The 24,446-nt window shown below is 41.7% G+C and overlaps 1 protein-coding gene across 6 annotated transcripts in view; it reads right to left on the bottom strand.

Annotated features, from left to right (window-relative positions):
• synrg (synergin, gamma) overlaps positions 1–24,009 on the bottom strand; it is a 32,851-nt gene extending 8,842 nt beyond the window's left edge. For 2 of the 6 annotated variants that reach the window (XM_063906970.1, XM_063906973.1), the window contains exons 1-18: positions 23,935–24,009; positions 19,257–19,297; positions 17,938–18,083; positions 17,675–17,802; positions 16,974–17,079; positions 16,769–16,880; positions 15,483–15,917; positions 13,774–14,052; positions 12,612–12,692; positions 12,268–12,464; positions 11,258–11,503; positions 11,045–11,184; positions 9,367–9,491; positions 8,820–8,882; positions 6,332–7,354; positions 1,741–2,292; positions 468–631; positions 258–311 (exon numbers count right to left, since the gene is read on the bottom strand). In XM_063906970.1, the coding sequence (XP_063763040.1) occupies positions 258–311; positions 468–631; positions 1,741–2,292; positions 6,332–7,354; positions 8,820–8,882; positions 9,367–9,491; positions 11,045–11,184; positions 11,258–11,503; positions 12,268–12,464; positions 12,612–12,692; positions 13,774–14,052; positions 15,483–15,917; positions 16,769–16,880; positions 16,974–17,079; positions 17,675–17,802; positions 17,938–18,083; positions 19,257–19,297; positions 23,935–23,969 (3,927 nt within the window). In that variant the 5' untranslated portion in view covers positions 23,970–24,009. The remainder of the gene's footprint in view (positions 1–257; positions 312–467; positions 632–1,740; positions 2,293–6,331; positions 7,355–8,819; positions 8,883–9,366; positions 9,492–11,044; positions 11,185–11,257; positions 11,504–12,267; positions 12,465–12,611; positions 12,693–13,773; positions 14,053–15,482; positions 15,918–16,768; positions 16,881–16,973; positions 17,080–17,674; positions 17,803–17,937; positions 18,084–19,256; positions 19,298–23,934) is intronic. The other 4 variants (XM_063906971.1, XM_063906974.1, XM_063906975.1 and 1 more) reach the window with 4 other exon arrangements.
• Positions 24,010–24,446: the final 437 nt, after the last annotated feature.

Genomic DNA, 24,446 nt, shown 5'->3' with positions numbered 1-24,446 from the left:
AAAAACACATTTTAGTGAAAGCTAAGAAATGTTTTCTAATTATTATTTTAAAGATTTTCTTAAATCAGAAAGTTGTTTGCAGGGGGGGAGAAAATGATTTGTCCCAAAACCAATGCGATAAGAAAAATGTCCTCAGGTTAAAAAACATCTCAGCGCCCTTTGGTTATCTTAATGAGTCTACTAAGTTTGTTTTGTCACTCTCACAACTATGTATTGCCAACGGATGAGGTCAGACACAGCATACAAACAAAACAAACCTCCAGAGCACTTTCAAGACACCTTTGCCACTCGTATGCGTAGCGTTCACTCTCCTGCAACAACAGAGCACAAACATATCAAAAGAACACAAAGGAAAAGAGAGCAGAGGAACCTTTCTGTAGCATTTCACATCCCGAGTACTGTGCTGATATATTGTTGGTGATAATGCCGCCAACATGTGGTGCACTTTAAAGCCCGGCCCTCCTTACCTCCACCTCCCCAGTCAGGTCCTTGTATTTGTCCCTGATGACAGGCAGGGCGGGCTTCTCGCTCAGGGTGTTGGATCGGTCTCTGAAGGGCTGCTCTGGAGCCGGAGATGGAGGCGAACGCCCAATTTCCTTATCGCCCAGACTGTGACTGCGTTTGTGGGAGCCTAAGGCAAAGACAGCAGAATGTTAGGATAGTGAAAACCACAAATACTTAAAATAACTTCTTTGTTTTCCTGCTGTCAGCTCAGCTTCCCCTATTGATGACTCATTCTGAGATATGCACCTGTTTGTTTGCAATCATTATACTTCCATTCTGTTGTGGCTAATTCCACCGGGACAAGGACAGAATAAATACTTAATTTGTGACAAACAATAATTGCTTACAAAACAGAGGCACAAATATGCAGGTATGAATTATTCATAGGGACACACAGACGGACAAATCCTGGCAGGGTACCACAACAAACACAGGCTATTCCAGTGTGGCTGGCAGTTAGTGCATGTGTGTGTATGTGTTGTCCAGACACAGGTAATTTACCCCCCCTCAAACTCCTCCACCACCCACAGAGGCATGCGTCATCCTCCACACAAGCCAGAGGCTCCACCATGATCAGATTACCGTTCCACTGGGCGAGGGGAGAAAGCAGAGCCCTCTTTCTCACACACATTTAACGCAGCACAGGCAGATAAATCTATCGGGCACATGAGCTTTTATCACAGTGCAGGGAAGGCTGATAAATGATTGGTAGAGCATGACACCAGCAAACAGCATTTAAAAAAGAACAGCCTTTTGGTGGATATGGTTAATTTGTGCTCATGGATTTCTTGGCCTCTGCTAATCCATCTCAGCAGTGCCTGCCATTAGAGCAGGGCTGTCATCTCAACACTGCCATCTAATGTCTGACAGCTTCATTACAGATCTGATGAGCCCAACATGTGGGGGTGGGCGGCAGAGAGGCTTGAGGAGACTGTGTTGTCTTTTGTTGGACCACAGGTTTCTAGTGTTTGCACGACATGTTGATATTTATATTGTTAAGACAGCATACACAACCTCAACTACTCCAAGTTTGGATATTGGAAGTAGCAGTTTGAGGATCTTGAGTTCTAGTCAATTGAGAGGCATCTTTCAAATTAAAGTAGACATGCTCTAAATGACTGATAAAGGCCTGCAATAATGTCTTTTTATCAATTGAAAGGCTAATTATTGGGTAAAAACTGCCAATCAAATGTTCTCAGAACCAAAAGTATTAGATGAATGAATGATGAAGCTCACCTTGAACACACAGGTCAAAGGTCGCCAGTTCGTTCTTGATCATCTCCTCACTGGACTTGACTTTGGTCTGAGCGCTGGCTTTGAGGAAGTCAGACTTGCCAAACTTGGGCTTGTCCGCCTGGAAGGCTCCAAACTCATCAGAGGCCTCACTTTGGTTTCCCTCGGAGCCGGCCTCAGCGGTGGCGGCGGGCGAGTCAGACTTCTCAGAAACGGTACTGGCAAAATCCCCAAAGTCGTCCTCGTCATCGACACCTCCCTGTTCGCTGGAGCCAAAATCAGCAAAGGCTTCAAACTTGTCATCTGAGGAGGAGCTGTCCTCGGGGGCGAAAGACGTTGGGATCTTTGCTACGGAGCTGCTTGTTATGTTTTCAGAGCTGCCAAAGCTCAGCTCCTTCCTCTGTGCTGGCACTAAAGGTGGGAGGGAGGGTCCTTCAAAGCCCTGCGGCTTTCGGACCTCACCGGGCAGACATTCCTCCCGGTCTGACCAGTCATAGCTGGCCAGCGTGCTGAGGGCAGAGGTCCCAAAGGGGTCAAATTTCATGTCGTCTCCTTCTGTAATGACAACACAGACATACCGGTGGTTCCTGGGAATAGCACAGATGCTGTCATGATAGGCGGTAGATTAACGAGCCTGGAAGAAGGACTGAGATATGTGGATTATTACTGTGTCATGTATCTTTGGCTCCTTACGGTATTAGCTTTCCTCTCTTACTTCTTGTGATTTCCCTGCAGACAGGCTTTGATATATCTGTCTGACATTTCTGCCTTCAGCCAACACAATGCAAGTTCATCAAATATTGTTTTTGGTTCTAACAGGATACAGAATAACTCACAAAATAGAGAGAAACCTTTTCTAAAAACAATATCCAAGGTTACCTTTGATATTCTACACACTTTACTGACTTTCAACCTTCCATGTGATACAGTCCTCTGTGGATGACCTGGAGCAGAGTGTTTTTAAAGAGATTTCTCTGTTGAATAATTGATATGGCACTTTTCAATCATGTGAGCACTACTATCTCAGACATGTGCAGATAAAACTTGGATCACCACTTGTGGGAGAACTGATCCTATAACTTCAGTGGCATATTGTGAAGCATCCTCTATGCTGTGTAGCAATAGTGGACCGATGAGATGCATCATAAAATAACCCCCTTCAAATATTGTGTCGTTCAAAATTATGTCTCTGCAATACACAGGCAATCACATTCACTGTTATACAGCATATTTACAGAGCAAAGCTCTCCGTTATTATTCCAGCGCCTGACTAATTATAGTTGTAGTAACACTAATACATACCCTCACCCACATTTTAGAGAGTGTTGTTTGAATAAATGACCTTGGAAACGGCTGTTTTGATGTGTGAGCTGAATAATGTTCAAACAATAATACTGCCATCATTTTGGTGAAACACAATAAATACTAACAGTGCTTTTCTGTAGCGGACAATTCCCTTTTCACTGGCAGCACTTGCTGTTCTGATTTGTGACAAACAGCTCTGAGAACCATAATAAAAAGCTGATCTCTGTAAACATAAGTGGAACCTGAAGGATTTTGTCTCAAGGCTCAAACAACATCAATAAAATATATTCCCTGTCACTACATCTGCTCTGTTTCTTAAACTGTGAGGACAGGAAACTGTTTTGTAAGATAACGACTAATACTCGCTGACACACACTCACATACACACACCCACACACACGTTGAACTTGTTAAAACCTTCCTATTTTGCACAACAGAGCCCCTTAGATACAAAAAGCAATTTGTGAAATTGACAAGGACCTAGTGCTGTACGCTTTGTGTCATTAGATCAATCTGTGGCATCTCAAGAAAGGAAAGGAGAAAATAAGACGGTACGCATTGCAGCAATACCAACAGTAATATTTATTACGACAGTATGAATAGAGAGAAAGAGAGAAAGAGAGAAAGGTCACAAAGTACTGTGAAAGAGGTCTATTATTACAAGAGGTTTGTCAAACTTACACTTGTAAAATTAGATTCCAGTCATTTAGTATACAAGGGCATGCAGATTCAGGAGAAAAAAAGTGAAAACAAACAGCGAGAAGGTAAAACAAAGATAATCTGAGGATATAGAAGCAGGAACCAGAATGAGAAGGCACATTCACAGACTAAAATCAGTTCTGGGGAGATGACAGACTTGGTTTTACCCATTAGGATGTAAAGCAACAGGTGTTTTGGAAAAGATAGGAGTACAGAACACTTGAAAAGCCAGGTTGGAAATATATTTCAAGCTCAAGGCAGGAAGCATTAACCCTTTGAGGACCTGGGGGGGTGGGGGGGGAATCAATGCTTGTTTGGAAAGGCTGTGTACAAACTGCACTTTAGGAGCAGTGAGGACTTCACAATCTAAGAGGCTGCCACCTTATTACATTTACAATTATCAACAGGAGTCGAGTCCTGGTGTTTATTCCAATAGCCAATACGATGGTCCCAACGCCTGCATTGATCTGCATGTACAAAATGACATTGTCTTGTTCAAGTACTCAAAGGGTTACAGAAGACAAAGAGGGCCATCCTTTAACCTGACATCCCAGAAAGGGTTTTAATTACATCCAATCACAGATGCAGAAACAGATTTAAAGAGACAGTATCCTTTTTCTTTGCTACGGTACTTGTTTGTCAAAGCAGGGTAATGTGCACAAACTGTTATGATTCGTTAAATAATAGCACATCATGAGTAACCATGACAACAATGTTTAGTCTGGAATGTTAACCTAAAATATTGTCATCTTACTAAATACTGTAGGCTACATTTAATTTACATAGTTTGCAAATCACAACAAGATCAAGGAGTCTTTCATAATAAGAGCTCATATTCCTGTAATAAAAATACACTATTAAATCTGTATACATTTTCTCCTTTCATAAAAACAACTTGCCGTTATGCATAAAATGGTATTCTGTATTATTTTCTTGTCAATTTCACAAATTGTAAAGGCAGGCACACTGCAGCAAAAAGCAAGGCAGGAAGGGTAATACTAACGTCCTTATGTTCTCAGAGAGCCAGCCCGTAGAGCCACACATGATAATACATGCCGCAGTACCACAGAAAACAGTGAAATCATTTCAAATAAATAAATAGAATCAGATTCCTCCAAAGGAACCTTAAAAAAAAAAAAAAAATACTGTCTCTTTAAGATTACAAACATGTCCGATAACACAGGGCAAAGCGTGATGAGGTGCTCGGCCTGCTACACTTTAACAGGTTAGTCCCAGAGCTCTCCGAGAACATCAGATGAGCAAGAGAAGGGAGGGAAAGGTGGAGCAGCTGTTACGGGAGAGGAAAAGCTTCCTGGGAATGTATTAATGTTAAACTGATCAGCAGTAGCAATAAAAAGCCAACAAGAAAGTTTAAAAAAAATGAAAAACTCAAATGTTTTGAGCTGCAAGGCTTTCACAACGGTTACATGCCGTCTCAGGTAACATGAAGAACTAATGCTGAATGTTTACGTGTAACATGAGCCATGGAAGGTGATATGCTCGATGAATAAATGATAACCACCGGAGGGAGGAGAGCGGGAGCTGACATGTACATATCCTCACTAATACCACAACTGGGTAGAATGTCTTTCAATAAATAATAAAGCCAACAACAACACAATTCAAAATGTATCTTCACTTTCATGGACATGGGGTAGGGGGGAAAGAGCCAACACATTTCTATGGAAACATCCCATAAATAGAGGGGCTATTTTGATTGAAATAATACTGAATGGGAAGTTTTAAAATACTGCAGGGTAATATAATAAGAGGAATATGTGCGCGTTCACATTCAAGCTCTGATAACGCATCCTCTACCAGGCAGCCAACCTCTCAGCTTCACTTGTGGAGCAATAGTTGTTGCTCTATTTCAAAATAGCTTGTTTCCTATGTAAAGAAACAATTAATCTTCAGCAAATCAAAATGATGTTACGCACTCAGCACCAACCTAATGTCTAGAGTTAAAAGGTGACAGACAACGCCTTTATCTGCAGCCTTCTGTGCAAAACCTGTGATGAGAACAAATAAAAGACGATCGTCACCGTAATAACCTCTGCTGTTCAATTCAACCTCTCCATCTGATTGCACGGCACGTCAACCACACAGACGCAGAGTTTGGCTTCTATAGAAAAGTACACCGGAGGGAAGCTTATCCGAGGCGCACAGACGGCAGCCGCGCACCTCCGCTATGAACCGGGATGGCCAACACATCAGAACCAACAGCGTTCGTTTGAAAATAAATAAGAGATACGGGCCAGGACCTTTCCGTCATTACAATTATAATACACGAGTGTAGGGAGGGAGGGTGGGAGTAAATAAAGAGAGGTAGGAAGGAACTAAGGATTGGAATAAATACATAAATAAATGAGATGAACGATGAAATGTAGAATGAGTGATGCGTCTGATCTGATATGTTATTCATGTAGTGTTACTTCAGTATTTGAGCGTGTTTAATGTAATTAGGACTCATTCCTTTGCCCTCCTGTTAGTTTGTCACAACAGGGCGCCGAGGAGGTGAGGCCCCTTAGATCTAATACTGTGTGTGGCGGGACGGGGGGGCCTCACCAGAGCAATCTCACTAGTTCCTCACCTGTAGCGGGGGGCTGGTGGGCCGAGAGACCCGGCAGGTCCAGAGAGCTGTCCGACATCACATGTTTCAGGTCTCCGCCCATGTCCGAGAGCTTCATGTCCAGCTGCACTGAGAGTGCGTCCTCGGAGTCGTCCTTTCCTACGCTGCTCCCCCCGATGGACGGGAGGTCGAGGGACTTCACAGAAGCAGAGTCCTCTTTGGCCTGTTTGAAAGCGGCCACCTTGTCCACGAGAGTCTTTTCCGAAGCCCCAAGCGCGGTGCAAAACTTGGATGACTGAAAGTCGGCAAAGTCATCGGTGTCACTTTTGAGAGAGGAGAAGGAGCCCCCGCCACTCTCCTTATTGTCCTCGTAGGCCAGGCCCCCTTCCAGAGACAGCTGCTTGAACACGTCGTACTTGTCTGAGCCATGCTGAGGCCGCTGCTGAGTGGAGGCCTCCCCCTGGACCCCCAGACTGCAGCTCTCGCCTTTAGGCTCCCCACCAGAACTGCCAAACGCCATGAAGTCTGCAAAGTCGTCCTGAGGCGCTGCCACAGCTCCTCCTGCTGCTGAAGCTTGAGCGGCATCAGAGGCTGAGCCAAAAAGGGCAAAATCCCCAAAATCATCGGTTCCCCCCCGTGGAGGTTTGGCTCCACCTGGTAGGAGCACTAGAGAGGGGGGTACAGACACTGAGGGGAATGTGCTGGGTTTTGTCTCAGAAGGGGCAGGAACAGAAGGAGCTATAGAAGAGAAAAGGTCCAGGTCGGCCATGTTGAGAGGATTTTTGGACTGAGAAAGAGACACCGCTGGCTGTTGCTGTTGATGTTGTTGTTGCTGCTGCTGCTGCTGCTGCTGCTGCTGCTGCTGCTGCTGCTGCTGCTGGGGTAGCTGTTGTAGAGACTGAGAGGTTGGGAAAGCAGGAGGGAAGGCAGGTTGAAAGATCTTGGCCTGGTCTGAAGGGTCTAATGGAGAGACGCTGTCGGCGGTTTTAAAGTCTGTGAAGCCATCATCAGCGCTGACAGACTTGAAATCTGCAAATCTTTCCCCTGTGAACCAAGGAAAACATTTTAATATACAATAAATATCATGGCAGAGAATATGGGTAACTGAACTGAGCCATGATCATATCATTTCTTATATCCTGAAAGAGATGAAGACGGTGGATTAGTTATGACTGTCGCTTGGTCAATGAGAGTCCAATCAAACCGCACACTGCATCACTGCACAAAAACCCTACGTCATCTAAAGACACACATACCATGCAAAGACCTGTTCACACTGAAAAACAGAACAAGATGAAGCAACTCTGCTAAAATAAAGTCCATCTTAATAAGTTATTTGTCTTGTTGTCCCTGAAAGCGCACAACTTTCCAGGTGAATACTTCTCTGAGTGAAGTAACATAAGGGAACGTGTTGCTGGAGCAATTTAAGTAACTTCGGACAAATCCTGGCATATCAGGTGGCTGTTTACTCTGAAGTTCTTTCTGGGCCAATCCGGACACAAAAAGAAACATGGTTTCCTGAGATGTCAAAATGGTTTTGACTCTTGCTTCGCATTGGGAGCCCACCATTTATTATGTTAGAAGCAATATATCCTTGGATTATACAACAGCATAACATAGATATGAGTTTAAATTCCATTTCACTACATTTGTTCAACATGTGAGAATATGCAATAAGGTGTACCTGAGTAGCTATGTGAGCCAATGTTTAAAAAAAATAAGGATTTGTGTTGTGTTCTTTTGCTTATATTGTATAGGAAGATCTGAGTCTTAATTATAACTGTTAAAAATTTGTACCTTATGTTACCATTGTATACAGTGGGCAGTTTTATCTTATTGTAGAGAAATTAATGAAACTCAATAGGAACGGAAATGACCAGCTAAGATGGATGTGTTTTTGCAAGGAGAAAAATGACACAGAATAAAAGAGCAGGAGAAACAGAATATTTGTGTCTCAAATCTTTCGAAACACTTCGCTGGTACAAAACACAAAGGCAAAAAGTCTGAAAGCCTTCTCTGGTTTCAGCGCTTGTTAATCCACAGCAGTATAAGATATGCATGGTCTGTTCACACTGCCGGTGTACGGTGGAAAAGAGATAACTAATGGGCTCATTAAAGAGATGGAGCCTGACAATGCCAAGGAAAGGTCAGCGCAAAGCAGGACTTACTGGAGTTGTAAGAGCTGTCCACGTCGGAAGCTGTTCTAATGAAACAGGGACGGGAAACATACTGGTATCAACACTGCAGGCTTGCAAAACAGCGTAAAAAAGATTTGCACTAAATATGGCATTGTAGTGACCTGACCACTTTCCCCGAGTGATAGAATAGAGTTTAACTAGAGGGAATCTCACACTAGGGACCATCTCAGAGCCCAATAAGTCCTCTGTCATTCGGCAAAGGGGACAAAGGAATTTGTTTCAGGAATACTACAAAAGAAATCTGTTAGTTTGAGTGTTTTTTTACACAAAAAATAACTAAAAGTGTAGGAAAGCAGGGGCTGAGTTCTTACCGAATGGTTTCTTGTCAACAGGTGGCTCGAGCTGTCGGAACACACTGTATTTATCTCCACCATCTGGAGCAAAATAAATAAAAACAAATGGATAAAGTTCAAACAAATGCATTTAACAGAAGAGCAGTTGTAAACTTATCACAGTTTCATATGGCAAAGTGTCACATTATGTTTTGTCCATGGATAAAGAAGTTAAAAACAAGTACCAAAAAAACTGATGGTGCCCTCATTCAGGCTGCTTCCGAAATCCTATGTACACCTTAGGTTGCAGTAGGGGCATTTTAGTGACCAATGTTATTGTATAAGTAATAAAAAGGATAGATAAAGGTGGATCAAAACGATAAAATATTAGAATTTGAAAAACAGTAGTTGTCCTATCACTCATTATTGACATTATCTCTGAGTTAGTGTTAACATCTAGGGATCACATGTTTCCCTCCCTTCCTAACCTGCTCTAGATTCTCTTCCCAAGGTTCACCTGGCTGCAGCATAACATGGAGGGCAAATAATGTTCATAACAATTCCAGGTGTGAGGTTCAAAAGGTACCTGAGACAGGGGGTGTGGGCTCTGCGGGCTGATCCACAGACAGCTGCTTGAAGACGGCGTACTTATCAGAGGACATGATGGAGGCGGACGAGGAACCAGACACTGGAGTCAGCAAGGCGGGCGCACTGCAGGGACACGGAGGCTTCAGTTAGACACGAGGACCAGTGAGGTTCAACAGTAGAGATGAATCCCCGTAAGCAGATTGAACATTTGCTCATCGCTCAAAAAGTTTGGTATGTTTGTTAAAAGCTTTTTCATTCTGCGTAGTCACTAATCCTTATGGAGACGATAACAGAAGCTGAGGGCAATAACTATCATTTTGCTTTTTACATGAATACACTGACTGACGTGCAGCCTGGAAATGTGTGGCATTATGCACCTCACCTTTATAAGAAACATTTAAAAAGTAGTGTCAACTAAAGTACACAAACAAGTGAACATAGAATAAAAAAAGATTAATAATAATAATTTAATCTCTGACATATTTAACATATTTTTATGAACAATGCCGCTTCAAATTAGGCACATAACACACGGCCTCTCACAAGACATTTAGCCAAATAAAAGCAGCTGTGTCGTTGTGTTTGCAATCACTTTTTAAAATATATAAATCTTTGTGTGAGGTTCTTAAAGTCAAAACTTAAATTAACTTGAATTTAAAAGAACACGCGACATTTTGGGGAGTTTACTAATTTGCTTTGTTATTCAGAGTAAAAAAAAGGATTGATACCTGAGGGATCTGACTGACTATGAGGAAAGAAAATATAGCTATTCCTTTAATGAATGTTGTTTCAGTATGTGTCACAAACAATTAAACAATGATGATTCCTATCCGAGTTGTTTTATTACCACTGTGAGAAAGACATTTTACTCCATATTAAAAAAGTAGCTGATTTCTTGAGATTCTAGATTACAACACTAAAGAAAGCTGCACTCCAGCAAATAAGACTTTCTTCTCACTGTGACATCTGACAGTTAGCTATGTCTGCCAGATCCCGCTGGTAGACCAATATGAGCTTCTCATTTAATTAGACCGCGATCTCAGGCTGTGGGGAATTCTGCTTTTAATGCTAAAACAGAGTGTATGTTTTCAGAGGAGGAATTTTAAAATGCCCACACCTTTTAGATATGAGATATTTTAGTTCCTCTTTGTCTTAGAAAGGATAATTGCCTTTCAGCTTTCTCTTTGTGGAAGGAACGTATCTCCAAAGCGGCTTGGAAAGTTATACAAAAAAACGAGCTTATCTACTGTCCACTGAAATGAATTCATTAAGTGATGACACAATCTCATTGCCGTTCTAGAGAGGTTACTATGGGATATTAAGACAGTGTTAAGAGAAAGACAATGCTATTAATAGCAAAAACCGGCTGAATATTGGACCCTGATTACTGGAACATTTTCCATATTTTTTCTTCATTAAAGTACAACTAGTTTCAGTGTGAAATGAGGAATACTGGAGTCATATTTCCTGAAATGTAAACACATAAGGGTCATTCCAGGCGGTGGAAATCTCTAACTACAACCTTCATCTTTTTAAGCTACACTAATTAGGTAACAAGCTATATAATGTTATAAGATGGAATAAGAATTGTGTTTTGCAGTACATAACTGTTTAATTATAATTCATTAATAATGAAACCTACTCAGCATCTCCATTGTGAGTGCCACAGCCATTACCTGTTTTGATGCTGAGGGGTGATGGTGGTGGGGAAGCTACCACCGGACTCCCCCTGAAACTCAGTGAAGGGTGGGTCTCCTGCTCCTGCCTTTGGAGCTTCCTGGAAGTCCTGGAAGTCGTCGTCATCGGCTTTGGTCCCCTGAGCCAACAGAGTGTTAGTAAGCTGAGGTCAACTAAAGGGACATTCAGAAGGAAAGGCGTGGCCTTGTTACCTGTGCAGCAGGGAAACTGGCAATGAAGTTAGTGTTTGAGGGGGCTGGAGCGGGGGCTGCAGGTTTCATGGCCATGACTGACGTTGCTGGTGTGGGCATGGCCATCGCCATGGAAACCTGGGGCTTGGTCATCATTTGCTGCTGGTGCATGACAGGGGCCATGGCCATAGCCAGGGCCGGCAAATTGGGCACAGGTGGAGAAGGGAACTGACTGAGGATTTCCACATTCATAGCTGGGAGGCCACTCTGGAGGAAAGAGAATTCAAGTATATTACTATTTATATTGTATTATTATTATTTGTTTCTAATGAAAATAGAAACAACCGAATATTATTCCTTAGTGCTTTATAGTTTAATTGTATCCAAAAACGATTGAAAAAAAAAAAATGATGAGGAGGATTAACGATCATTAGATCATCATGACGACTTAACAGTACAACAGAATCAGTTGTCTGTATACACCTACTGTAGGTCAGTCCCACAGAAAAGTGCAATTGGGGGTGTCACAGCACAACGGCTCCATCATATATTTACTTAAATAGGAAAAAAAGGCTGATGTTTCTATGTAAAGAATTGTTCTATAGTCGGGTTCCCTTTGAACAGGCGTCCCCGTCAGACCCAGACCTCCAGAAGAGAGCACTTTGTTTGCTTGCTTTTAAACCTCTTGAAGGTTTACATCAACAATGGTGTCTCATTATTCCTGTCAGTGGCATTCAGTTTTTCTGTGATCTGCCTGCAGAATTGCACCCTCCCAGGGGTGGCAGTGACAGGTCCGGGCTAAGGATGATAAGAAGTTGCTGCAAACTCGGCTGATAGGGACTCAGCCATATATTGGGCTTACAATGCTTCACAAGCTCTGGGCTAAGTCACTGCACTACCTTTTTCTCCCCTTTCAAACTAAGCTCGTCTTAATTCAGTATAGAGTTGATGGCAAAGCTTAGTGAAAACTATGGGGGATGATTAATGAAGTCGGTCTAAAAGGGATCATTTGTTTTGACTTCAGTGTTTACCTGTGCCACGCCAATTAGTGCTAGTACAGTGTAGAGCTCCTCCTTGGTTAGCATGCCAGGCATTGTGCGGTTGGCTGACGCCCAGATTTGCCCCAGTGCTTCCCTAGGAAGACCTGAGGACATTAGTATTGGATAGAGCTTGGCTGTGTCGATCCCTGCAGGAGTCATGGTGAATTCAAGAACCTTCTGGAACATTTCTGAGGGAAGAAAAACAGAAAGGATCCTTTTTTATGTATGCTAAAAATGTACAGAAATACAACTCCATTATCAACTTCACAGGAAATTAAAAGCATAATTAAAAAACAGTGTACATATAAGTATGTTATATTATATATAATGTTAACCTGGGATGAGGCTGTCGTTGTAAACCCATGCTGGCAGCATGGGCTGGATGTGCTCTTGTTGTGGGTACACGGCAACACCTGCTGTTACAAGCAAACAAGCACACCCTGTTAGTTGTTATAGCAAAAGCCTTGTCAGGGCATCAGTTAGCCAAGCCTCTTGGCAGCTGAGCCCTGCTTGTATCGTGCTCAACAAAATCCTACACCTGATGTCCGGAAGGCTCCGTGCAGACCTAATGCTCCCCTGCACTGAATCACAAGCGTCCTGCCACGTCAGACATCTATAAATCACTCACAGACAATCTTAGTCTCAAGGAGGGGGGAGACAGGAGACTGGTAAATAAGAATAACTAAAAATCAGATTCTTGACATTGACTACTATAGATTAACAATCATTTTAAAAAAGAGCTATAGTTTGTTTCTGGTCCCTAAAAAGGCATCTGTTTACTCAGGCTCTGCACACAGTACTCCCATCAGTCTCGGGCAGTTAAATGAATGTTATTACAAATCTCCCCCGTCTCCATGAAGCACCTCTTTATTTCCCCTGACATCACGGAGGACACGGACACAGAAAAACAAATAACAGTACAAAAGGAGCGGCCAAGTGGCATGCACAATCAGCCTGGATTACGTTTGGGCTCCAGTGGCCCCTGCCAATCTGTGCGCATCCCTGTTAAACCAAAGCAGTCAGCATGCGCCAGAGGGTGTTACGCAGCGGGGGAACAGACAGCAGATTATTCAGTCAACAGGGTATCACCTCAGGAACTCAAAAGAGCATTTCCACAATGTGTGCGGAGAGCCCCAACATCATAGGAAAGCCCCTCCATCGAGATTTGGACAAAGGTTTCAAGCGGGGTGAAATAAGAGCAGAGACTAGGAGAAGATGCAAAGACCCCGCCACTGCATGATAGTGTCAGAGGTGAAGAGAATATCAGCATGATTCCATTTCAGAAACCAAAATAGTGTAATGGCCAGTGGAGAATATGATGTAAAACCGATTATGACCCAAAGAGATAGACCTGATTAAGCTGCAGGATTATTTTTTCAGGGTTAGAAAGAGTGAATATTTCCCAGGGACAGAAAGAAAACCTACTACCTTGATTGTGTGCAGCAAAGCAAGGGAGAGAAGAAGCTATGAAATCTAATAAACGGGCACTTCTCTCACCACTGTCACTACCGGTTTGAGGAGACGAGGCAGCAGCTGATGGGGGGGCGATGGGTGCTGACACCGGAGCCTCAGGTAGCTTTTCTGTGACGAAGACAGAGCTCAAGTCCTCAGGGGCCGCAGCCCAGTTCCTCGCTTTAGTGCTGGAGTGAAACTGGGTTGTGACTTTAGTTCTAGGACCCATTGCAGCCAGACTCTGCTTGGATTTAAAGCTAAACTGCGCCGTCTTATCAGCAGAAAGATCGCATGAGGAGAATAGCTTCTCTTCCAGGGACGGGCCTGAAGGGATGAATGAGGAACAGGTTTCTTGATAACACACACTGGCTTTACACAGCAGATGAAGATTAGTATTTTTCTAAAGCCAAGTTACACTTGCTGTTGCTAAAGGGGGATAAACAGTATTTACCAAGCCGTTTTTGTCCCTTTTCTAGTTGGTTAAGAGTCAATTTAAGGTTTGACTTATTTGCTAACAAGCCTCACCTTCACTAAAAATGTTGGGTTTGGTCTAATGTAATGTAGTTTTAAATCATTCCTGTTCAGAGGCCAAAAAACATTGGAGCTGTTGTACCCGATGTATCAATGCGGCAGAGTAAATTGCTTCTGAAATAACAGTAACATCTAGGAAACGCAGTTGTTTTTCCTGACTTGTAATTGCTCATAGCAGTAATAATCAAAAGGCATTTGAAGTTTTCACAAAAAATCTCCCAGCCATTTTTAAACCAAATGTAGACTCAAAAAGGTATCTTTTGTTGACGCTGGTTTACCTGTTATATACTTGCAGATCCAAAAAGCGGCTAGGCTCATTAGCATGGTTAAAGAGTAGTAGGTTAATACCCCACTAAACATGAGAAATGTGGGTAGCTAAGCAAATATCAGCCTTTATATCTTGATGTGCTTTCTGCTCTATACGTGGGTTCCTCTTACATTCCTGCTTGAATAAAATGTATTATTCCTTTATTTTCACCATGTACATTTTCAAAGCCAACAAAAGTCAAATTTCTTGTGCAACCTTCAACTTTGATTCGTTATTATCTGAACAAGAAAATATTTATATTTTTCACAGTAAGCTGCTTAAAATATTCCATAAGTCTCTCTCCTCTTCAGTCAGAATCAAGCGATCCTAAGGCCATCTAATCTGCTTATTCAAGATGCTCAACAACTACGTCAGAAATCTCTCAGAGGAGTTAGGGGATGAGATTTGATTGAGGGCTAGCTGTTGCATTTCTCTGGACAGAAGGTGATCTCTCTTTCCTGTCATTCAAAGTTTAGAGGCCGAGAGCTGTCAGGGAGCAGCTGCTCATCCCAGAGATTAGACGGGGGATGACACATGAGTGTGACAGTCTTCTATCAAACCAAAAACAGATTCCGTTTGAATGATGGATTCAGCCAATATATGGTTGAAACGTACTGAGAAACACTTCTTATGAGGAAGCAGGATGAGCTTCTTTTTGATTATGCATCCTTGTTGTTCCTATTTGAGGTGTCTGGTAGCTTTTAAGGTTTGGGTGATGATGCAATCTGCTGTGCTGGCTGCATGCTCTCACACTGTAACGCAAGCCAAAACCAACTCACATCCAGAAATATTTAGCATCAGAAACAAAAGCAGCACTATAAGGTAAAAAAAACCTCTGGATTCACTCAAAGTGTAAATGGTTGAGTGTAAACTATGAGGATGGGAAGGGGGGGTGTCAACAAAGAAAAGGAGTTACCTTGAAATGTAGAGTGGGTGCTGGTGTTGACAGCAGAGTGTTGGGTGTCAGTGGGAATGGACACAGAGGCAGGGAGGGACTGAGGGAGGGGGGAGGAAGAGGTGGAGGACAGACCTGCCTTCAGGGAAGGAGATGAAGGCTGGACTTGGGCCTCAGAGGAGATGTGGAAGTTGGAGGGAGGGAAAGCATTGAGAGGACCCTGAACAAAGTCACTAAACTCGTCATCATCCTGACAGAAACCTGTCTTGGGGGCAGAGGGTGAAGGCTGGGCGAGGGCCTGAGATGAAAAGCCGAAGTTGGAGGAAGAGGAGGAGGACGGAGGGAAGGAGGAAGGGCCGTCTACAGGCCCCTGAAAGTCACTAAACTCATCAATGTCCTCAGACAAAGCTGGGGGGTGGGAGTGAGTGGTGACAGACAGGTGAGGTGGCGATGAGTCTGCAAAAATGAAGAAATAATGATGATGGCACAACACACGACACACGCTACAATGAAGGATGAATTATGGGCTGCACATTGCAAGAGCGAGATAAAGATGAGAATAGAAAGCTATGTTATTTAGATTCAACACAAAGTACAAAAACAGTTTTAACTGAACGACGATTATCAAATTGTAAAAGCTGCCAGAATAAAGACTCTAAAACAAACATGTCTTTAGGGTTGAGACCCCTCCTGTGGATCACAAGATGCATCTAAAGGCTCTGAGATTATTAATGAGATACGAAATATTAACTTTGCTGTGCAACAAACAGCTATTCTATTTTTTGCCTTTTCCTTATGAATTGCCAGACTTGTGTAGCTAAAAAAAGAAATAAGAATAATTTGCTGAAAATCCTTCTTTGGTGAAACTGCTCACAAGTGCAGACATAATTGAGTTTCAGTTATCACAAAGATGAAACAATTGTTTAGGCTATGTTTGATGAATGAAAATTACAGTTTTGTGCATGCACGTGAGTTAAGGGAGGGAAATCTATTGTGTTATGACAATGTAAACACACTGAGATATAGGAAGAGATATTTGATAAAACACATACAAATTAAGACAGTTTGGATGTACTAATGAAGTGAGGGAAAATAAAATAATGTGACAAAAGAAAGAGGATTAAGATTATGTGATGACAATTAAACACAACAAGGAAGATCCTTATTTTGCAGTCATCATGCTGATCTCTAATCCAGTTATTATTGATGTGCAGGTGCATTTCAACAGAGAGCGCGTATGCTGATGGAAAGGAACAACAGGAACCAAACATCAAGGACAAAAGGTAAACGTGCTGGGGTGAAGGTACCTGGCTTCTTGGTCTGTGATGACGGGGTGGGGTGCATCTTGGCGTCTCTGCTGAAGCCATCCAGGTTGCCTTTGATCGCCTCCAGTGCGTCATCACGGCTCTTCTCCCCTGTCTGAGAACACAACAACAGAGGGTACAGAGAACAGAGGGTCATGTGTTTGAGTAGTGGACATGTCATTAAAAAGAGATGTGGAGAGGAACTCACCTTGGGTTTGACACTGCTGAGCAACCTCAGCTTCTGCTTCTGCTCCTCAAACTGTCGTCTCTTCCTGTCCTCCTCCAGCATCTTCTGCTGCTGCTCCAGTCGTTTCCTAAAGGGCAACAAGAGGACCGACGTAATCAGAAGAGAAGTTGAATAGTTTGGGAAAATGGCATCATATGTGGATTAGGGTTTTCGAAGGAGCAAAATACCAGGTAGAAATACTGTATGCACTTTAATTGATATGTTCAGAAATTAGGATGTCCATCAAACAGTAGTTCCTGTTTGCTTCAAATAATAGATCTGACCAATAAAATAATAACCATCCTTTCGTTTAATATAGAAACATGAGCCTTGTTTATAACTTAAAAGAGAATTCTTTTGGGCGGGGTAAGGTTTGGTAAAGGATGATGATTTATGAGCATAAAACTAAAAAAATGCTATAATATAAAAGTTATCAAATGAATGGTAACCTAAGAGGAGCAGCACTGGAGCAGAAACACATTCAGGGTCATAGCAACATTTTTGTTCTGGAAAACAACTTAACAAGATTAAGAGTTGACAGCCATGCAAGCGGCTCTGAGGCTGTATTTAGGGAACTGCAGAGCTTAGAGCTAAACCCTAACATCAGAACGCGGAGATATATGTGAGCATTCATGCTAAAGCACAAACAAACACAAAGATGATTTCAGTGTTAGATTTCTTACTGGTGTTCCTCTGCCATTTGTTTCTGCATGTCCGCAGTGTACTGGGGTCCAGCAGGTCTCATACCCATAAACTGTGGCTGACCCATGAACTGCATCCCAGGGGTCTGCATCCCGATAACCATCCCACCCTGTCAGATGCAAGAAGAAATCAGAAATATTTTCATGTTTAATATATATTTTATGCTTACAGGAAGGGAAAGCGATGCAAACACAGATTCAAGAACATAAATGAGATGCATTCCAATACAGAAACACAAGCGCACCTGCATGGCCATTGCTCCTGGGGGCATCTGTCCCCCAAAGTTCATTCCCATCATGCCCTGCATGTTCGGCTGCATGACTGGAACCATAGGGAAGCCCTGCTGTTGCTGTTGTTGCTGCTGTTGCTGCTGCTGCATGGGTACCATGCCTGCAGAAACACACAGGGAACAGAATATTAAATTAAAGTTTGAAACATGACAGTGAGCCTAATTTAGATTGCAACTTAAAACAAGTCTGCTGTGAAAATAACTTAAAAACTCCAGAGTCTGGACATGATTCAGAATTGCAAATCTATTTCCTGGAGAGCTAGGAAAAGACACGGGCTGAGCAACAACCAAATCTGTTTTCGTGGTGACTAGTGTGACAGCTTGGAGAAAAGCAAGAGGACCAAGGGAAGAAAATAGAGAAGTGTCTGTTTGTTTTCCCTGATGGCGTACGAACTGACAGCCAGCGGTGAGAGACCCGCCTGCAAATGATTCCTCATGTTTCGGCCCAACAGGGCTGAATAAGTGGCTTGTTTAGGTGGCTGCAAACAATCTACTTAGTCTAAAATGACAGTGCTAATGGGAGCATGTAATGACTCCTCAGAGACATTTGTCCCCCAGTGGTGTGTGGATAGTTTATGGAGTATTACTGCAAAGTAAACTGCCTAAATATGACAAGCTTGCACAGCTCAATAATGGGCCACAAAGGAATGTGCTTCAATGTGTTGATTCATGCTGCTCTTTACTTCTGCAGATCTCAAGCAGCATAACACATCTTTTGGATCATTTGTATTGAATCTGTGAAAGTGCAAGTTGTGATCTGAACATGTTTAATAATAATAATAATAATAATAATAATACCAATTAATAACAGTGTTGCTCGTTTGTTTTTCAAAAGGAACATTTCATCCAGAGGTTCTGACATTTTGCCACAACAGTGAGTCACATTTAAAATTCAGAGCAAAACCTTGTTCCATAAATGTTTAGGCTTCTGATAATAAAATCTGTAAAATATGGTGCAAATTAGGCAGTGACCATAGATTGTGCCAGGACTCCACACCTAGATTCCATAGAAGACAGCAGTCCAATTTTTGTGGAACAAGAAACAAAGGTTTGGTGTCAAGGTAAACTGAAGCCGGGCTGTGTCAGTCCACAGGAGGAGAGTAAACGTCTTCCTGCACTATGGAAAACAGCCTTATATCTGAGTATGCTGGAAGGCAGTGGACTAGAAGTGTAACAGTTAAACAGACACATTCCCCTCCTTTAAAATAACCTGCTCGTCTCACAACATGCTGTATGAATAGGCTGCTAATACTGACTGCAGCAGAATGACTCACCTTGTGGCGGTCCCAAGCCCCCTCCAACAGGATACATAAAACTAAAGGAAGAAAACAAACAGAAAATAAGGTTATGACATTCTAAGTAAGGATAAAATAAAGAAACACACAGATAATACATCAGCAACATGTCTCCCTTTAACCTTGAACAATGCAAAGTAAAAGTCATCAGTACTTCATAAACTGCGCCTGTCCGCTCCCTGGGGATGTGAGGCGTGCTATCAGTTTCAGAAGCCTTTGTAAAGGGAAAGTCATGACTGCGTTTATCTTAAATATAATCACTGTATAACGAGATGGTATTCAATCGAGAGTATATTATATTATACTGAACACTGTTAATGATTCAGCCAAAGTTCATGACATTTGAAACTGTATTTGACTGAATAAAAGGTGCCTTTACCCCTTCAAACTATTTATTTGGGTTCGGTTCTATTGAGTTTTTGAGTGTAAATGCCTGCCTGTACTGTAAGTGCTGTTGATAAAAAATAGTTATTTACACTGAATCTCTGAAATGTTGGTATTAATGCCCGGAAATCTGTAGAAATGGTGTTTAGTTTTAACCGACGACTTGGACTCTGCGCTGTGGAACATGCCTTTAAGAAATAATCAGAGGAAGTCTCTGCACCACGGCCAAGTCACTCCTAACCAAAGCCAACCCACACAGCCCTTCAGCTATTTGTCAAATAACTTATTACAGCCCAGTTCTTCAGGCTGGAACTGGTGATGCAGAGACAAACAAAAGAAAGAGCCCGCCAGGCCTCTGTCCCAGAGTGACTCTAAGCTGAGTTTGAGCATCACTAATCCAATGCGTGAGTGACATTATCATATTAGTACCTTTACCAACAAAACTAACAAAGGGGAGGCAGGGAACTCGCTGTCAGACGGTTCAAGTAAGTGCCAAAGCAATTACAAACCCCCTGAGGCAAATTAGGAATTACTTAGACTGGAGTTTGACAATGAAATGAAAAAAGCTTTGTAAATGTAACATGGGGAGGAGAATGTGTATTTGTGTGCAGTGCAAATGTTGAGAACTGTAAACTAGGGTTGTATCTTATATATTCAGGATCATCACCATGGACATCATTTCACTCCTTGTGTGGATTTACAACGTATTCACAGTGATCAGCAGCCAATACTCAATACTGTTTATTTCAGAAATTTATAACAGCATTTCTGCTGCTAAATGACCTAAAAAAAACTAATTAATTCAGCTATATTCTAAAAATGACACAGCCAAAGTATATATATATATATATATAAAGTAGTGTTGCACGGTGCACCAATACTAGAAAGGTATTGTGACCGTTAAAAACGCAACGATTCCCCCATTTCATTAGTATCAGTCATTAGCTGTCATATCATGTGACAAAACGAGAGCATGGCTATCATGTGATAAAACGAGAGCATGGCTGCGAGTGCGAGTGCTATTGCAGATTTGGAAGTATTTTGGTTACATCTCTGCTGATGGAGAACACGCAGCTCTACATGATCACAGCCGCAGCTCCGCCTGTTGTGACGGGACCGGTGCGTGGAGCAAAACACATACCTCAAGTTAAAGACCTAACACAATTAACTAGCTTATCTACATCTGGAACTAGCTAAACTACTTATAAATATGTTTATTCTTCACTGTCACTCATTACTGGATCATTGAGCTGCATGAGACGGATACCACTGGCTGTCAGGAGAGGGAGAGGAGAGGGAGAGGGAGAGGGAGAGGGGAAAAGAGAGCACTCCATTTATTTCTCCGATGTTATTATCCAAAGTTAATATAAACTTTTGAATAATGTAGTTCATGTACTATAAGTAGTTTGTTTGACTTTTCCAGGTTTGAAATAAAGCACAACAATGACATTTAAGACAGTTTCCCCTTTTTGAAGAAAAGTATCGAAAAAGTATCAAACTCGCAATTCTTGATTTGGAATCGGTATCGAAAATGTTATCGTGACAACACTAATATAAAGATGACACAATTAATTACATTAAAAATGTGATAAGTAATAAATGAACACACTTTAAAGCTCCAATAATCACTATTTGAAAAGACATTATCGTATTATCACAAAGAAGTGGTCCCCCTCACAGTACTGATGGAATAGGGCGTCAGCTTCAGTCAGTGATGATGCTTGACTCGGGGGGGTTTCACACTCACATCTGCTCCCTGTAAGACCAGCAGCTTAAAAAGCTTTTATAGGAGCACTACCATCCTGCAGCAAATAACAGGCCAAGGCTGGCCAGATTAACGTGGGGGGAGATAAGCAGCGGGCAGCTGTGGACGCCTTGTAAAAGGCCTCTCATCATCCCACTGCTATCATACGACTGTTTACCAGGCAGGTGACCCCAACAGGGTCAGGAGTTACTGTCAATGTCATCATCACCAAGGAAGCTTAAACAATCATTATTTCATATTATTCTGAAGCTGCTCTTTGGTAGAATATATAATAGATAAAGGGAAATACAGAGACCCTTTAAAAGAGCTTAAACATAATGTTGAACATTATGAGCGTGATGATTTGGTAGGAAGTTCATCTGCAAATATTGAGAACATTTCAAGTCAAATGTTGTGGTTTCAGCTTCTCAAAAGTAAGGTTTTTGTAACGTTTCTCCTTTTTATTTAATTAAATACTAAATGTGTTTGACCTCCATCATATCTGATTGACACCAGCATGACATCGGTAACATAAACATAAACTCAGGCTTGGATTGTATTCGTCATTTACCCAGTTCTCCAAAACTGATTATTGAACAGATATATCTACTTGTAATTCACCCTTGGAAATACCTACCGTTCCAAAAGAGAATAATACACTAACGGCACAACAGCGCATCATCTGACGTTCATGATGTCAACTGTGTGACGATCACATAGCCTGTGGAAGACAGAGAAGTCTGCACGCATGGAGTGATCATCCCCTGACACAACTTTAGATTTAACATGCATTTTTTGTTGCTGTTTCCGTGGGACAAAAATACAGCCACTGCATGAAAATTCATTGAAAAATAAACTCTAAACACCCACAAAAACAGATTCAGCTGTACAGCAGGTTTTGCAAGTCGCACCACTGCTCCACCTCCTGGCTACGCACTCTGGCACTCCTCACAGAATAGTAATTTATTATTTCTGTATTATCAATCAAATCATGCGCGGGATCAAAAAACACAGCACGTAAAATGTTCCAAAACTTAATTCCTTCATTTACCTTCGTTAAATTGACATGGAAACACATTTGAACATGAACCAGATAACAGATGCACCAGGGTAGAAGTACAGAGACCTAATGTGACAGACTGACAACTCACAGATAAAGGGGAGGCCCTTTTAGCAGGAGTGAAATAATTGTACTAGTTAAGAATAACCAACATGTAATATCAGTTTGTATACACATACCTGGGGAGTTTTATGAGAAAAATGAGTTGCTATATTCTTTTTGGAGTACAAATCCAGCTATTACAATAATATGAAAAGGTAAAGGTACTATATTGCCAGGAAAGAGTTGTACTCTCTGATTTGAAACAATGGGATGAAGGCCTACCTTAACACCATAAGAGGACAGCTTTAATGTAATAAAAAAAGGTAAATAAAATATATAGAATTCTGACAGTTCCTGACAGTGCCTAAAAGTGCTTATCAAAAGCAGTGAAAAATGACCAGTAACAGTTCCTGTGATAGAATAATCCAGTCTTTGTTTTGTCAAAAAGTTGCATTAAGTGCATATAACAAAAACAAGCAATACTGACAATCTCACATACAACTGTTATTATCTCCAGGTCTTCACATTACACCTGCTTTTTCCTACTACTCAGTGCCCACACTCATTCACAGCCTGGAGGGCTTTGGTTTCACCTGTCAGATCAGTATCACCGGGCTAGTTGAGATGCTTGTAGTCAGAACATATTTATTATTAAAGCTGCTCGAATTGAGCTTATTAAACAATCATGAGGCTGCAGACCATCACCATACTGCTCTAATAACACACCTGTAAATCACCTCAAGATGTAGGTAGGTACAACTATGTGATGGTTAGAGAGGACGAGTGTGCATGTGTCACCTATTTGAGTGCGTGATTAATTAAATTCTTTATAAAAGATATGGAATTGCCCTTAATGAGTTAAAAAGGTACATTCTTAACTAAATCAGCAGCTCTCTGAAAGATATTCACTTCCCATCTGCTTCATTGTGTCAAACACTTAATAGATACTTAATACCCCTATGGTAGATAATGTATGTAATATTCATAAAGTTCATCTGACCAGATCACTATCAGCCGTCCAGGGGCCTGACTGCACAGGTGCTAGCTACTTTCCTGAAGATGCTATAAGAGATTAACATCCGTTTGTTTTCTATAAATATCACGGAATATCACCAGATACCGCGAGAGTTCGTGACAGTCACGGTTACACAAAGCATGACACGTGTACTTTGTTAAAATATAGACATTGTTGCCTTAATTTGGTAAACTCTGAGCGTACAAAACCAGCTAGCTAACATTAGCTGTGACACCTGACAACCATCTCATCTCATCTCATCACCCAGCCCCCGACAACAGAACAACCTTTAGTCGCTATCTTGAAGGCCATTTTGTGGAATTAATATGATGCTAAACGCCACTCAGAGGCATATAATTCACTAATTGTTAACATTTAAGCGACAAAGTTGATTTTTTAAAGGCTAAAATACCTGCCGCCTCCTCCAGATCCTGGCCGCAGCGCCATCTTGATAACAGCAGTCAGTCACTAGGAGGAAGATGACGTCAGCAGTGACAGGGGGTGTGTGGTAGAGAACAGGCCCTGAGTACAGCCTCTCAGGCAAAGCTTCCTGCTCCCAGGGTGTCGTTTTCACATTGGGGGGTCGGCAGTTATTACCCTATTGGACAAAAACCTGATCTGAAGCATTTCTATGCACCAGTTTGTGCCTTCTTTATATATTTTCTTGGCTGGAAATGTCTTGTTTTGAAAATAAGAAACACAAAATTCAAGCACCAGGTGATAATTAAAAATAGAACATTATGCAGCAAGGCTCAAATGCATTTGCTATTCTATTTAAATAAATGTTGATACATTTAGTTTATATTTAGTTATACGTAGTTTATACTTAGTTATTTTAGTTTATATTTAGTAATATTTGATGTATATTTAGTAGTTTAGTTATATTGAGTGTATATTTCTCCTTCCTTCTTTGTATTGAACTGT

This window comes from Eleginops maclovinus, chromosome 18, assembly GCF_036324505.1.
Source record: "Eleginops maclovinus isolate JMC-PN-2008 ecotype Puerto Natales chromosome 18, JC_Emac_rtc_rv5, whole genome shotgun sequence".
NCBI classification, from domain to species: Eukaryota; Metazoa; Chordata; class Actinopteri; order Perciformes; family Eleginopidae; genus Eleginops; species Eleginops maclovinus.
Note: the sequence above shows the minus strand (reverse complement) of the source record. Positions and strands in the feature narration are given on the sequence as shown.